This window comes from Amphibalanus amphitrite, unplaced genomic scaffold (genome assembly GCF_019059575.1).
Source record: "Amphibalanus amphitrite isolate SeventyFive unplaced genomic scaffold, NRLGWU_Aamphi_draft 000177F_arrow, whole genome shotgun sequence".
NCBI lineage: Eukaryota > Metazoa > Arthropoda > Thecostraca > Balanomorpha > Balanidae > Amphibalanus > Amphibalanus amphitrite.
The window spans coordinates 637,937-651,564 of record NW_024881672.1 but is presented as its reverse complement, the minus strand read 5'-3'; the positions used below and the strand labels follow the sequence as shown (position 1 = coordinate 651,564).

The 13,628-nt window shown below is 50.6% G+C and overlaps 2 protein-coding genes across 2 annotated transcripts; one reads left to right on the top strand and one right to left on the bottom strand.

Moving 5' to 3' along the window:
* Nucleotides 1–1,105: 1,105 nt before the first annotated feature.
* Nucleotides 1,106–7,624, top strand: LOC122383961 (pollen-specific leucine-rich repeat extensin-like protein 3). The gene is made up of 4 exons (XM_043370862.1): nt 1,106–2,299; nt 6,120–6,273; nt 6,603–6,745; nt 7,203–7,624. The coding sequence occupies exons 1-4, from the start codon at nt 1,716–1,718 to the stop codon at nt 7,357–7,359; spliced, it is 1,038 nt and encodes a 345-aa protein (XP_043226797.1). The 5' UTR covers nt 1,106–1,715; the 3' UTR covers nt 7,360–7,624.
* A 181-nt stretch (nt 7,625–7,805) lies between these two features.
* LOC122383962 (loricrin-like) lies at nt 7,806–13,407 on the bottom strand. The gene is made up of 3 exons (XM_043370863.1): nt 12,399–13,407; nt 9,231–9,377; nt 7,806–8,959 (listed from the first exon to the last, which is right to left on the bottom strand). Exons 1-3 carry the CDS (start codon nt 12,591–12,593, stop codon nt 8,375–8,377), a joined length of 927 nt encoding a protein of 308 aa, XP_043226798.1. The 5' UTR covers nt 12,594–13,407; the 3' UTR covers nt 7,806–8,374.
* Between the last annotated feature and the right edge of the window lie 221 nt (nt 13,408–13,628).

Genomic DNA, 13,628 nt, shown 5'->3' with positions numbered 1-13,628 from the left:
TACACCGTCCCCGCGTTTGGATTGATGGGAGACTAGTGGGCTACATTGACGTCATCCTGCACCGATGAGGGGTCGTCGGCTCGACCTGTGTGACCCCTCCCGGGCCGCGACCGCTGTTCCACACCGTTGGAGCCTTTTGTCACAAAGCTGGAACGCTTTGTACGGTGTGTAATATCCCGGTTATGGGCTGACGGAAAACCGGTGTCGAAGCGGGCCATGAAAAGCGAGATGTGTCAGCGTGTGTCGGCGCAAAGCATTACTAGTTATAGCCCGCGGTACGACAGTGTTCCCCGCTATGAATGCTAATTACGGTGACCCAGTATGTGTCCATGTGTGATAGCAGTGCTGTTGGCCACGTTGGGCTATGTTCTGGGCAGCGGAATACGGGGTCATGGTCCTACATCGCATCTCTGAACAATATATTTACATTGTTTAACGCTATTACGCATGATGTTTCTAACGGCTTTAATCATACAATGTTGTTTCATGGTTACAAATGTAAGACGACTGTTGCAAGGCAACAACGAATCGCGTTTGTAGCGCCGTGTTTATACCAAAATTTTATATCGCCGATAATTAATAAAGGAATTAATCGACAGCCCCAAGTTTGTGTTCAGTAGCTGAAACGCTATTCATTAAAATTGTGCCTTTTTAATCAAGCAAACCTTGGTTGTCGGAAAGGCAAGAAAAACTAAAATATTTCCGGTGCTACAACAGAATAGAGCATGTTTTGCTCATACGCAACGGAAGCTTCAAAGAGCGTCACTGGCCCAAACAGTAGCCTTGGTGGCGGCAGCGGGGCGGAGTTTTGCTACGGATAGGGCCACTGGTGTGTGACAGCGCGAGACGTGCAGTGGCGCTGGCGTGACGATGAGTGACGCAGGCGGCGTGACGACGAGTGGCGCAGCCGACGCCGTCCGTGGCCGCTGAATGGGCTCCTTAAACGCCGCAGATCCGCGCTGCCAACCCGAGCGTCTCTGGAAACGCCTCTCTGCGGAACCGATGGGCAATTTTAGCCTGTATGGCCTGGCTCTTTTATGTCGATGCAAGCAGTTTGCGGAAGTCCACATCGCGAATTGTGCTATGGTTACTGCGTAGTTCAAGGCGTAGGTCATGGTTTTACGTGTTGCTGGACACTTAGGAATATGGCAGCTTATTTCCGCTTGCTTGAATCTTATGTGTGTTATTTAGGCACGTGTGTCATGAAAGTGTGATTTGCATCGCTAGCTAAAATGGGAAAGGAATTTATGACTATCGTATGACGTGATTTGCAAAACAGATAGGTTTATAAAGAAATAACGATGAGATTTCTTTACTGTCTTTTGAATTTACTGAAGAAAGCTTAAATATCGGTGATTAAATTGAAACAAATTTAACATCTACGAGTGTTTTGCACAAACGGTAAAAAAGTCATTTGGCCTTTGGAATCACGCGTTTTTATCACTCTTCATCCGGTTTCCTCCAGTCAACAACAGCAGCAACTCTACGTTACAAACACCACTTCCGCCAACACGGCTGGCCACCTCCCCCACCCCGCCATGGCCCTGACAACATTCCTGCACATCGCAGCCGTCAAAAAATGTATCGGCGGTCGGCGATCACAAGCGGCACGTAGCCACCCCGCCGACCGGCCGGCGCGTGTGTGCTGTGTGGCGCTACATAAACAGCACAGGCTGCCGGCAGACCGGTAACTCTCTGCTGCCTCCGCCGCCAGCATGATCTCTCCGTCTGTGATCTCTGCCGTTCTTCTGGTGGCGGTGCTCAGCGCCGGAGCGGCCGCCGCGCCCGCCAGTGCCAACACGAGCGTCCCCACCCGCCCGCGGGGGCCCGTCGGTCGCGCCGGGCCGCCACGGAGGACCCGCTCCTGTGACCCGGCCATAGTCCTGTGCGTGGAGACCGACGCCGACGCGGGCTACTCGCCCGGCTACCAGCAGCCGCGGTTCTACTCGGTGGGCAGGGTGCCCTACGTGCCGGTGGTCCCGGCGGCGCCGCCCGTGCCGCGGTTCCGCCTGCTGCCGCCGCCGGTCCCTGTGAGGCCGGTCCCTCCTCCGCCCGTGGTGGCCGTCATCCCGCCGCCGCCCGTCATCCCGCCGCCGGCTGACGTGCGCGTCATCGAGCCCTCGGTGCGGCTGGTGCCGCTGCCGCCGTTCGAGCCACCGCGGGCCGTCCCGGTCCTCCCTCAGCAGATCGTCTCTGTGATTCGACAGCCGACAGTTTCCGTGATCCGACAGCCGACAGTCTCTGTGGTCCGACAGCCGTATGTCCCACGAACGCGACTCTTCCCAACGTACCCAGACACGTGAGTACGCACTACGCACACTTGAAGTTGACCTTAGGTGAAGTGAAATGAAGGACTTACTGGGGATTATAGATGATCGAAGCTTGATGAGATGATGGTAAAGACAATGCAAAATGATAATGCAGAAAGACTGCTGCCGTTTCTGCACAAAAGTCTATGTTCGTGGTTTCTGCTATCCTACGAGGTAAAATCGTTAATATGTGTAATGGCATTGTAGCGAAATGATTCTAAAGACCTATAGGATGCTCGTTTTCTTTCTTTCAAATTGCACGCCGATTTGTAAAAAAAGTCGAATCGGCATCATTTGATCTTTGATGGCCTCTGGTAGCCTGACCGGTGGACTGACTTAAAGATAAGCTGCATCACTTTTTCAAACACCACTTTCTTGTCGTGACGTGACCAAGCGGCCGAGTTAACGGCTCAAACGTCCTTCCCCAAAAGAGCGCGGAAATGTGAGAGTTCCAGTTGGTTTATTCACCGACGATTGTGCTTTTACCTGTTACCGATTACTTATTATCTTATTATTTGATGGTATCTTACATTTTATTTGGCATTTTATTGGCCGAGATGGGACAATTTCAATTTTGCCCAGCAAGAACATCACAATTTATTGTTCGATTTTTCAAGTCTCGAGCCTCCAAGTCACGTGATTGTTTTTGACACTTTGACTGGAAAATGAATGAACCGAACCAGCTTAGAAAGTGCATTTAAACGGGCAAAAAGCGTATCTGTGTGCCAACAGATATGATGATGCATAATGCAGTATCAAGACACGTTTGGTGATTTATCCTGCTATGATAAATAAACAGCGACATGTGATCAAGACCAGTGTCCAAGACGCTATCGAGAAATGAGAGAACTTGTGAACGGAAGCAAGATTTACAAATCGGCGAACTTCTACGAAACTCGACCACGACCACGATCCATGAAGTCATGCACTCATCAGCTTTCCTTTCGTCAAGTTTTCATTTCTTAGGGCCCCAGTGATATCCTCATACTTATCCTTCTTGCCAGGCTGCAGATGTGCGCAGCGCCAACTGGGCAGCAGCTGCACTCGCAGTCCTGCACAATCCTATCACAACGTCCCGTATCCTATCCGTATCCTTGCCATACGCATCACCTCATAATCACCTCAACTGAAAAGCCACGATGCTTGTGGATGTTGTTGTATGTATGAATACGCAAAGGTCGCAAAAAATAAACAAACGCCCGCCCGCCGCAAACCGCAAATAAAAAAAAACGCAAAAACGCCGCAAAACAATAAAACCGCCCGCGTCGCCCGTCCGCTAACCGCCAACCGAAAACGCCTAAAAATCGCCCGCCCGCCGCCAAAAAAAAAACACCGCAAAAAAAAACGAAAAAGCAGCCGCCAGCCGCAAACAAATTTAACACCGCAAACGACGCAAAAAAAAAGAAAGAAAACCGTCCGCATCGCCCGCCCGCCCGCCCGCCGCCAAAGACAAACACCGCAAAAAACACAAAACGCCCGCCCGCCGCAAAACGTAAACACCGCAAAACGTGTAAAACGCACGCCCGAAAAGCCAACGCAAACGGCAAAAAAATCGCCAGACCGCCGCAAACCACACAGAAAAAACGCCGAAACGCCGAAAAAAATAAAACCGCCCGCACCGCACCGACGCTAACTGCTAACCGAAAACGACTAAAAGTCGCCCGCCAGCCGCCAAACGCAAACACCGCAAATAAGCGCCCGGCCGCAGCAAGATAATAATTTATCAACGACTGGCATACCGCTAGCCTGGTCATTTTCACACATCAAAAAGATATCTGCAAAAATCTCCTAGATGAAAGCGCCCGATTAAAAAACGGATGGCACGTGCGTGTTCCTCGCCCCCAACTTCCTTCAGGTCAATCGTCATTTGGGTCACCTAACGCATTGACGACCGGCTGGGTGGAATGAACATTGCGCCAAGAAACGTAAGTATATTGTCAAAAAGAATCCCCAGAATGGTGGATCCCAAAAGTTTGAAACTACCACTTTGGCCCACTGGACGACACCTTAAACAGTTGCCGACCGGATGACACCCATTGTTTGGTCACCCACGCCATAGTATGCATCATGGGTGCGCCGAAATGACCAAAAGTCCCAATTTCCGGTGTGCAGGGTCATTTTCAACGGCACGTGGCACGTGGTTCTGGACTTTTCCGGCCACTTTGCGACATACCCATGGGTAGTGCACCGAATGGTGGTTGATCTGCATGGAAGAAAATGGGGGGTCGTTTGGATCGTTTTCGAGCAATCTGCCGTAGAATTATTTTTCTTTTGCCCATTGGCTTAAAGGAAATAGTTCACTTTTAACATGGGATTTTGAACTGGAATAGGAGTTTCGTAGCTTCAGCTGAGACTAGCACAAATTAGGAGCTTTTACGGCTCAGCGATCACCCTAGACGAAGATATTCCATTTCTCGTTCCGAAAAGTGTGCCTTGCAGAGGAATGTGTGCCTTGCACAGGAATGCAGCCACGTCATCGTCAGCCAATCAGCATGCTGCTTACAGCTAATGCAGCATGCGTAGGTTTGAATTACGCAATATGATTGGTCAACGCGTAATAAGCTTCCGCGTCAAACATTATTTTACATAGAATATAGTTCGTCCTATATTAAAATATAGAAAATATTTGTTTTTACAAAAAGGTTTTATTTTATTTTCTGATCATTTTGAGCATAAAAAATCGTAAATTCATAGCAAAATACTAATTTCAGGAAAGTGAACTGTTTCCTTTAACACGGGAATTTTCAAAGTCACGTGGCACGTGCACCAGATGGTCCGCGGAGGGGAGACCCATACCAGAACGTAAATCACCTGGCCCACTAGAAATCCTGAAAAAATCAGAATTTTTGGTGCAGCCGTTTTCAAGAGCATCAAGTTGTACTGATCTCAGGCAGCTTTTGCCAAATTGTCAGGGAACTCAGATTTGTTTTTCAATAGAAAAACACAATTCTAAAGAATAGCGTTTTAACTATTGACAACAAACTTTCGGTTATCCAGAACCGATTAACTTGTGAACTTATTTGCTTGTTTATACAGTCATGTCATGGTGATAGGCCCACATACAAAATGTAAGGCCAATCTTAACAATGTTGCGCAACTGCAGCTTCATTACCGGTGTTTGGCCTTGGACCCTGTCTTCCCCAGGCACCTGAATGCAGTTGGTCCTTAACTGCCTGTTTCCTCTCTGTGATGCACGCCACATTTACGACGCTTTTGTTTCCAAACTGCTTTCATTTACTCGTATGCTGCCGTTTAGAATAGGGCGTCTTTGTGATTTTTCCGCTTTAAGAAATAAAACGTTATCAAAGTAGTGCAATTAGTGAGTCAACGAACTCATAAGTGCATTGTTTGCTAATATAGATGCATAAAAGCGTGTTCTTTCATCTTTGCATCATTTATGCTAATAATTTTTGCTAATAGTGTTTTGAACCTGCTTTTGATATTTATTTTCTTTAGTTTGAGAGAAAAATTCAGCCCCAACCCACCCCGAGATTCCGGGTTTCAATGAAAACGTCTAATCTGGATGGCAAACCCGCGCGGTGTTTAGACGTCTCGAGGGATGACTAGTGGAATGACTTCCGTTCGTTCGTTCTACCAGCAGGGATAACTTAGAACCCCTCCCTAATTAATACGGCCTCCAACGTCAATAGATCTCCCGCTGTAAGGTCACTCGAGGAAGAGAGTTGGACGGACATGCGCTCCTCCTACCAGTCGGGACAGTTTAGAACTCTCCCTGGTTCATGATCTCTACCGTTGATTAGAGAGGATAATTATATGGTTCATCTAACTCGCGTTCTCTTCCGCTGTCAGACGGGTGCAGGCGCCCAGTCGTCCGGACATCCGCTCCTTCTACCAGTCGGCGGTGCAGGTCGGAGAAGGTGTGGTCCACCTGGGCGGTAGGACGGCCGAGCTCATCTGCGACTTCACCACCAACGGGCCCTATCCCAGCTCCGACATCCTCACCGTAAGCAACACTCGGTCTGATCTACGTCTTGGCTAGTGAATGGGTTTTGGAGAGTCGAACATACTGAACTACAAACCCATATCATAGATCTTCGTCTTGTCTCGGTCTGAAGTCTGTTTATTCGTAATGAGGTGACATATAATCGTAGAAGTGTGTTATCTAAGCTTTGCGTTTTTTAACAGCTTTGCGCTTTGGACAAAGAACTCTGTATGCAGAGGTGTATGTGTCGTATCAATAGATCAGTTCGAGAAGAACGTCTCCCTCGTATTTTATCGTTCCTGCGAACGTTCCTACGGCGTCTGCTGCTCACTGACCCCTGCGTCCCACAGGACGTGGTGTGGCAGAGGCTGGGTAACGACGACGTCTACCTGAACACCCCGATGGCCTCGGGATCGGAGAACGTGCTGTACTGTCCCAGCGACTACGTCGTGCCGCCCCCGGTCAACTACGATTTCAACGTCGTCGGCACCAGGTCAGGGGTGGGAAGAATTTTATGTCGGCGTCAGGTCAAGGGCGGGTGGGGGGCTCCTGTCGGCATGAGGCCAAAGGCGGGGAGGGGTTTCTATCAGTACCAGGTCAGAGGCGGAGAGGGGTTTCTGTCGGCACCATGTCAGAGGCAGGTGGATTTTTATCAGTGTGCGCTCAGAGGCGGGGAGGGGTTTTCGTGAATGCCGATGTGGTTGACAAAAGGGCCAAAAGATTTTGACAATGGCTACAGAGGCCAATGGCTTAATTGCGATGCGGATTATCATTGATCTACGTCTTACATCTTCCATAAGCATGCATTCATCCTAATGAAGCCAAAATAAAACGGCAGCTTCCTCAATTAAAAAGTACGTAAATTTTATGTATGCAATATATCTTGCACGCAATGTACATAGCTATCAACAGACTGTCACTCGTGTGTTTCTTTTCTCGGCTTACCCTAGGACAAGCCTGGTGATTCAGAACTCCAGTTCACGAGACTACGGCACCTATCGGTGTTACGCCACCCGCGTCAACCGGCTGAATCCCGACGACCGGCATCCAGTCTACATGGAGATCCAGTTCGCTGCCAACTCGCCCCGCACTGGACTGGTTGGATGAGACTCCGCTAGGGCAAGGGGAATGGCCGAAATGCTCCTCTTGACCGGGGAGTAGGCGTGCTTATGTATAGCATGGTGTTCAATGCGTGCTCGTGCGTTTGTAAAAGACATGGAAGAGTCGTGAGATTTTGGATGGCACGATGGGATAGGGATAAGATTGTTACCAAAACTGTCGATAGAAGCTGAAAATGCTCTCTTCTGTGTCTAGTTAGTGCTACCGGCCAACAACTAAGCAGCGCTCGTCTTCCGCTGGCACGGATAACTTTTGTACCTTTGCTTCCTCCATGAACTGGGCAAGTGACGCTTGAATATGCTATCTGCGCTTGATAATCTTTCGTTTGGTCTATGCGAATACTATGTGCTTTTATTTCTCGCTTGTTTTTTTTTTTTTTTTGAATGCTGCCATATAGCTCGGTGATAAAGAAGTTGACATAAACAAACTCATAGTTAGTCACATGCAGTTTGTATTCATAGTCATAATTGCTACATAAAAAAGCATGCGTAGCGTGCCCGAAAGGAAATCGATGACGATTCCATAAACTGCACGCATGGAAATTTCGGTGCTTTTTATCGCTTCTAATTCATCACATGACCCGATTTGTCGTTTCGTCACTTTCTGCATGCTGTTTTGTGGTATTTGGACATTTTTTGTGATAATACATAAGACGTCGTTTTAGCTATTTTTTATTCATCTACTGCATTTATTCCTCTACCTCAGGCATCTCGTATGTTCTCACAAAGTCATCTGCGACTTTTTCGGAACACAAAACCAACGGCAGATATTTACAGCATTAATTGACCATCGAGCACCGGCGACTGACCCACCAATCGATACCTCTCCGCCACTTTAAGGCAGCAGCAAAGGCACTCTTTAATGCCGCTATATAAAAGTACAAAGCTCCCCTCCTCCGTTTACAGCGAGGCTGATTGGTCTGTCCGCACAATTCAGTGGTCGTTCTGCTCTCCAAGCCTGCTGGAGAGCAGTGAACACTCGCTGAGGGCCGCATCCTCCGCCCCTAGGCCTCCTTCTTGTCTGACGACTCGGTCTTGATCTCCGCCGCTTCATCTCCGTCAACCACGCGATCCGGCTCGGTCTTGGAGAGAGCGCTGCGCCGGTACCCCCAGCCTCCCCAGCCGCTGCCCCAACCGCTGCCGCTACCCCATCCGCTACCCCAGCCGCTGCCACCACCCCAGCTGCCACTGCTACCCCAGCTGCCGCTGCCCCAGTTGTCGCTACCGCGATAATCCACCTCCATGTAGACCATATCGCCTCGGCCGTAGCTGGACCATCCGCGCACCTGGGCGTAGCAGCGGTACCTGCCGGCGTCGTAGGGCCGCGGGTCGGAGAGGGTCAGCGTGCTGACGTCCCCGGAGGTGGTCACCCAGCCGGCCACCACGCCGCTCGGGTAGTACCCGCCCGGGTAGTGGCGGTCCACGTCCCGGTAGCTGCCGCCGCCGCAGCCCCGGGAGCCGCTGCAGCCGCTGTAGTACCCCCCGCTGCCGCTGCCGCTGGAGCTGCTGCCGTAGTAACCGTCGTTGTTGCCGTAGTAGCCGCCGCCGCTGCCGTAGTAGTTGTTCCGCACCTTCTTCCAGACTACGTTCTGTGAAAATGGACAAACGAAAGTACGAGGTTAACATAGGCACCAGGCAGAACGTAGGTCTTGATAGTAGTTTTAACTTTTTAAACCATGCAGCTTAGGATAAGGAATACACACATTCTTAGAAATTTTATTCTAGCGTTTTCAGCATTGTTGTAAAATTTGAAGAGAAAATACTCTAGTGATGCCATTTTCGGGACCACAATCAAGTCTGCTATATTACCAAAGTTTACCATTGACAAGCATATGATATCTTTGGTCTACTCATTCTCACCTCAATCCTCTCGTCGTAGCCGAGTCGCCCGTCTCGTCGGAAGTCGCAGATGAGCTCGGCCCCTTCGTATCGTCCCCGGTAGCGCACCCGGCCGCGGCCCACGTAGCGGGCCCGCTCGTAGTAGCCACCGGTGCCGTAGTAGTCATTCTGTCGGAGCAGAGTGGGGTCAGCGTGACGGGCAGGGATGGACTGGGTGGAGAGGGCGTGGTGGAACAGCGACAGGGTGAAACAATGCCGACACAAAATATGTAGGCACAATTCGTACTATGTGCTAATTTAGTTTGTAGGCATATGCAACTCCATTTGAGATTTTAATATGAGTTGAAATGCAAAGACACTAATAGAGTGTCGTATGGTGTGACGCTCATGCAGCAGCATGGTCTTCGACCATTACGAAGGGGTACTGCGCTTCGCTGCCGACAAGACTTCCAATGTCAACCTCGTTGAAGTGTGAAGCTAAAATTTGTCAAATCAGGATGATATTCTCATAGTTCTGCTAAAAAAAAAAAGGACCAGGAAGGACGCAGTGTTAGTCGTTTCCTCCTCGTCGTTCCGCGCGCGACAGCAGCTCAGTGGCTCGTTCATGCTCGTGTCACGCGCAGACAGGCTCTGTCCTTGGACTGCGTGCAGTTCATGGCAGCAGCGCCGCTCGTGATCACGATTCGGCGCCGCGCCTCGGTTCAGGGGGTGGCCACAATACACTGCCGGGTCGATGGGCTCGGCTGGTCAGGGGCCAGTGCGATACTGCCGGGTGTGGCCAGCAAACCGGAACAGCACAAACAGACAGAGTGGGAGTGAGCGCAGACAATGACCGCTGGACGGCGGCCTGTCCGGCGCTTCTCGGGGTTACCCAGTTCACTGACAGTGCGAGCTACTCTGAGTTTGTGGCAGCTGCATTTAGTGCACATTGACAACCGTTCGTATTGCTGAACAATGGAACATAGAGTTGCAGGCACGCCGATCTGCAACCTTGTCCGCCGTACATTTTGACACAAGGATGACAGGAACAAAGCGATGCTCTATCAACAGTGTTTGTGGTTTCCTGGTCGCTAATGTTGAAAGGAACGTTTAGATGACCACTTATTAGATACGCTAGGGTGACTTTAAAAGCTCTTCGTGTTTTCACACTCAATCGGCTTCTATCCACTCGTTTATTAGCGTGCTCGTCAGGGATGCGGAGCCGTGGAAATTTCAGACGGCTCCGGCTCCGGCTCCGGCTCCGGAGAAAAAAATTGGCTCCGGCTCCGGCTCCGGCTCCGGGTGAAATGTCATGGCGGCTCCGGCTCCGGCTCCGGCTCCGAGTAAAATGATCCGGCTCCGGCGGTTCCGGCTCCGGCGGCTCCGGCTCCGGCTTCTACTCAGTACATCCCCTATGCGATCAATTAAATACGGGTGGAAGAAAAAAGGCGATGGGATTGGTACACGTTGCTTCTGTATTTGTATAACAAGGCTATTTTGAATACCACATTGTTTTACGCCTTGTACTGTCAAACCGAACTAGGTAAATAACTGTTTCCTCGTAAGAAAAGGAGCCGGAGTCGCCCCTTTTTTGACGGCTCCGGCTCCGGCTCCGGCTCCGGGTTATATTGTTTCACGGCTCCGGCTCCGGCTCCGGCTCCGCATCCCTGGACTGCACGTGTATCCATTACGCAAAGCAATTTTAAATCTATATTACTATTTGAGGAGGGCGTAGTTTCTGTCTATTACGAAGGTCGCGACATGGTGCTACGTAGCGCGGGTTACAGATCACACCGTTGCACCTACCGCGCTGAAATTTGCGCAAGTTATAGAACAAGGATGGACAACGTGCCTTTGAGCGGTCTCGGCTCGATCGGATCGATAGCGAGCGCGTGGCGCGTGCCCAAAAAGTGCAAATTCGTGTCATAGACTTTACATGTATAAATCGGCTGGCAAAAACGGGCGAAAATGGCTAAATTTGCCCGACACGGGTCCGTTCCCCGTGCATATCTCGGTAGCCGTGCGCCCGATCGGCACGGGGAAAACAGCATCGTGTAGAGAATCGAACGGGCAATCGAATAGTGTGCGGTGCAGGGGTGGCACGCGCCACGTGCAAGTGTGAGGGCAATTTCATTTCAAAAAGTGCCATTTCAAACGGATTTTGGATTTTATTTTATTTTCCCGTGACCATCAGACTGAGAGAGTTGAAACAACGTCAATTGGCAAGAGAAATGTACCGCCTCTCATGGAAAAATTGTGAACAGCTAATTGATCAAAAACAATGTGGAAAAAATCGCTGAATTAAATGGTATTTGTCCATAATGTGCCACTAAAAAGTTACACGGGATTTGCTGCTTAACCTGATACGCTTGACAATTGAAAATGCTATCATTAGAAAGAGCATTCAATTCTCTCCAAGATCCAATCATCACGTTTGCATGACAAGCAACAGTATTCTTAAAAATATAAATGTTTTAAACCTCTGCAAAACGATTTTTAGCGAAAATTATCTACGCCTTTCATTTGTCTTAAAACTACGCACCTCAATTATAAAGCACATTTGACAGATTCTGAAGTGGAAAGCATGCTTATCAGACACGGGCACCTCGATGCGGTGGATATTTTTTCCACAAACCAAAACGTTTAGCCGTCAAAAAGCAATCGACCGAAATGGATAGATAACCCAACCGACACAAGAACAACCGAACACCCGCCGATCGAAAATATCCCTTTTCGCGTTGCGGAGCACGCGGGTCACCCTAGTTACATGCTACTGATGGTGTTTTGGAAACACAAAGTGATTTTAAATAACTTCAACTGAATTTCTGCTTCATGACAGCCTTGAACCCCTGTTTCAGGGTTCACTAAAACAAAAAATCCGCAAATACCTTTCCGGTTTCATCACAAAACTCCCTCGAGCTTCCAGGCTCAGAAGTTAGGTGTAACATCTGGCTCAGAACTCACCAAGCGGCTCAGAACTGACATCGTTTGGCTCAGAACTCTGATCGTCTGCTAATAACTCACCTTGTCTGCTCAGAACTCAACCCATCCCTCAAAACTGACCCGGTGGCTGCTCTAAACACACCTCGTCAACTCAGAACTCACCTCGTCTCCTGGGAAGGAATTCACCTAGCGGGATTTTAGAACTCACCTCATCTGCCTAGAACTCACCTCGTCTGCTCAGATATCATCTCGCCCCCTAGAACTTACCCATCGGCTGCCGGTACCCCAGCTGGTGTCTCCGCAGCGGTAGAGGTAGCCCTGGCGATCGCGACAGTAGCCGCCGCCGGTCCGTCCGGAGCCCCAGTCTCTGCCGTTGCCGCCCCAGGAGGCCTCTCCGCCGCCGAGCCAGTGGCCCACGGAGAGGGAGAGCAGGGCGGTCGCCACCAGCATGGTCGCCAGCATCCTGACAGTCTGAAGGGGACGGCGCTGGCGCAGCGACTGACCCGACACGTCCCAGGCACGGACGGCACGCTACACGCGAGACAATTACGCGGCGCACAATGTGATGCGCTAATATGCGGCTATACCGGCGACAGGCGGTGGCCTTGGTCAGGACGGGACGGGCCGGACGGGGCGGCACGTGCCGGTGTCAGCGCGGGTCAAACTGTCCGACAGCGCGGCGCTGGTTTGACGGGAGCGACGAGCGGATGCCGGGACGTGTGAGGTCGCTGATGACAAGTGGGTTTGTATGTAGAGAATGCCTCTAACTCGGCGCTGGGTTTTAGGAAGACTGGCTCGTTTCGCTGCTCCTTGCAGGAGGATGGGATTGGGAAGGTGCCTGCGTCGCGGCGGCGCAAACAATGAGTCCCTCCGGCAGCAGGCAGACTTTATCACGCATCCTGTGGCGGCGAGGTCATCGCGCTCGTGGCTCGCACAATACCCTATCCGCCGGTGGCGCTTCTTTACGCTACTCGCGCGGGCATCGGCACGGCACGCCCCAAGGCCACTCTCCTCTGGCAGTCGTGAGTGCCGCCACCTGCCCCGCCCGACCGGCCAAAAAACCGGACCGGACCCCGCCGCTACCTCTTTCATGGTACCCAGAGACCATGAACATTTTTGGCCGCCGGAGGTCATGCTGCAAGGGTCATGTTGCACGCTGTGACCGAAGCGCCCTTCATGACGGCCAGGTCATCTCCGTCTAGCGGTTTTCATTGAAGAGTCTGAATGGCGGCGCGGTCCAGAAATGAGGCGTTAGCTCCGCCTCCTTCCTCCGGAACTCGTCATCAGCTCTCAGAGCGAGTTTCTGTCATTTTCACGGCCAGCGATCTCACACAATGTGCTGTGCACTGCAGCGCTGGCATTAATCACGCTGGCTGCTGCGGCGCTGCCTTTATGATAACGACTGCAGAATTGTTGCAGATAAAAATAATTCAATGTCAGGATATTTTCTGCTAAAAGAAATTATACTACCTATTTACTTTCTAGTTAGATGAAGGT

Bases quoted from the DNA above. Each gene is read 5' to 3' on its own strand.
- LOC122383961 (XM_043370862.1), top strand. From the start codon at position 1,716: ATGATCTCTCCGTCTGTGATCTCTGCCGTTCTTCTGGTGGCGGTGCTC. The intron at 2,300-6,119 runs GTGAGTACGCAC...TTCCGCTGTCAG, and splicing joins TTCCCAACGTACCCAGACAC to ACGGGTGCAGGCGCCCAGTC. The intron at 6,746-7,202 runs GTCAGGGGTGGG...GGCTTACCCTAG, and splicing joins TTCAACGTCGTCGGCACCAG to GACAAGCCTGGTGATTCAGA.
- LOC122383962 (XM_043370863.1), bottom strand. From the start codon at position 12,593: ATGCTGGCGACCATGCTGGTGGCGACCGCCCTGCTCTCCCTCTCCGTG. The intron at 9,378-12,398 runs GTAAGTTCTAGG...CTGCTCCGACAG, and splicing joins GGGGTACCGGCAGCCGATGG to AATGACTACTACGGCACCGG. The intron at 8,960-9,230 runs GTGAGAATGAGT...CCATTTTCACAG, and splicing joins GCTACGACGAGAGGATTGAG to AACGTAGTCTGGAAGAAGGT.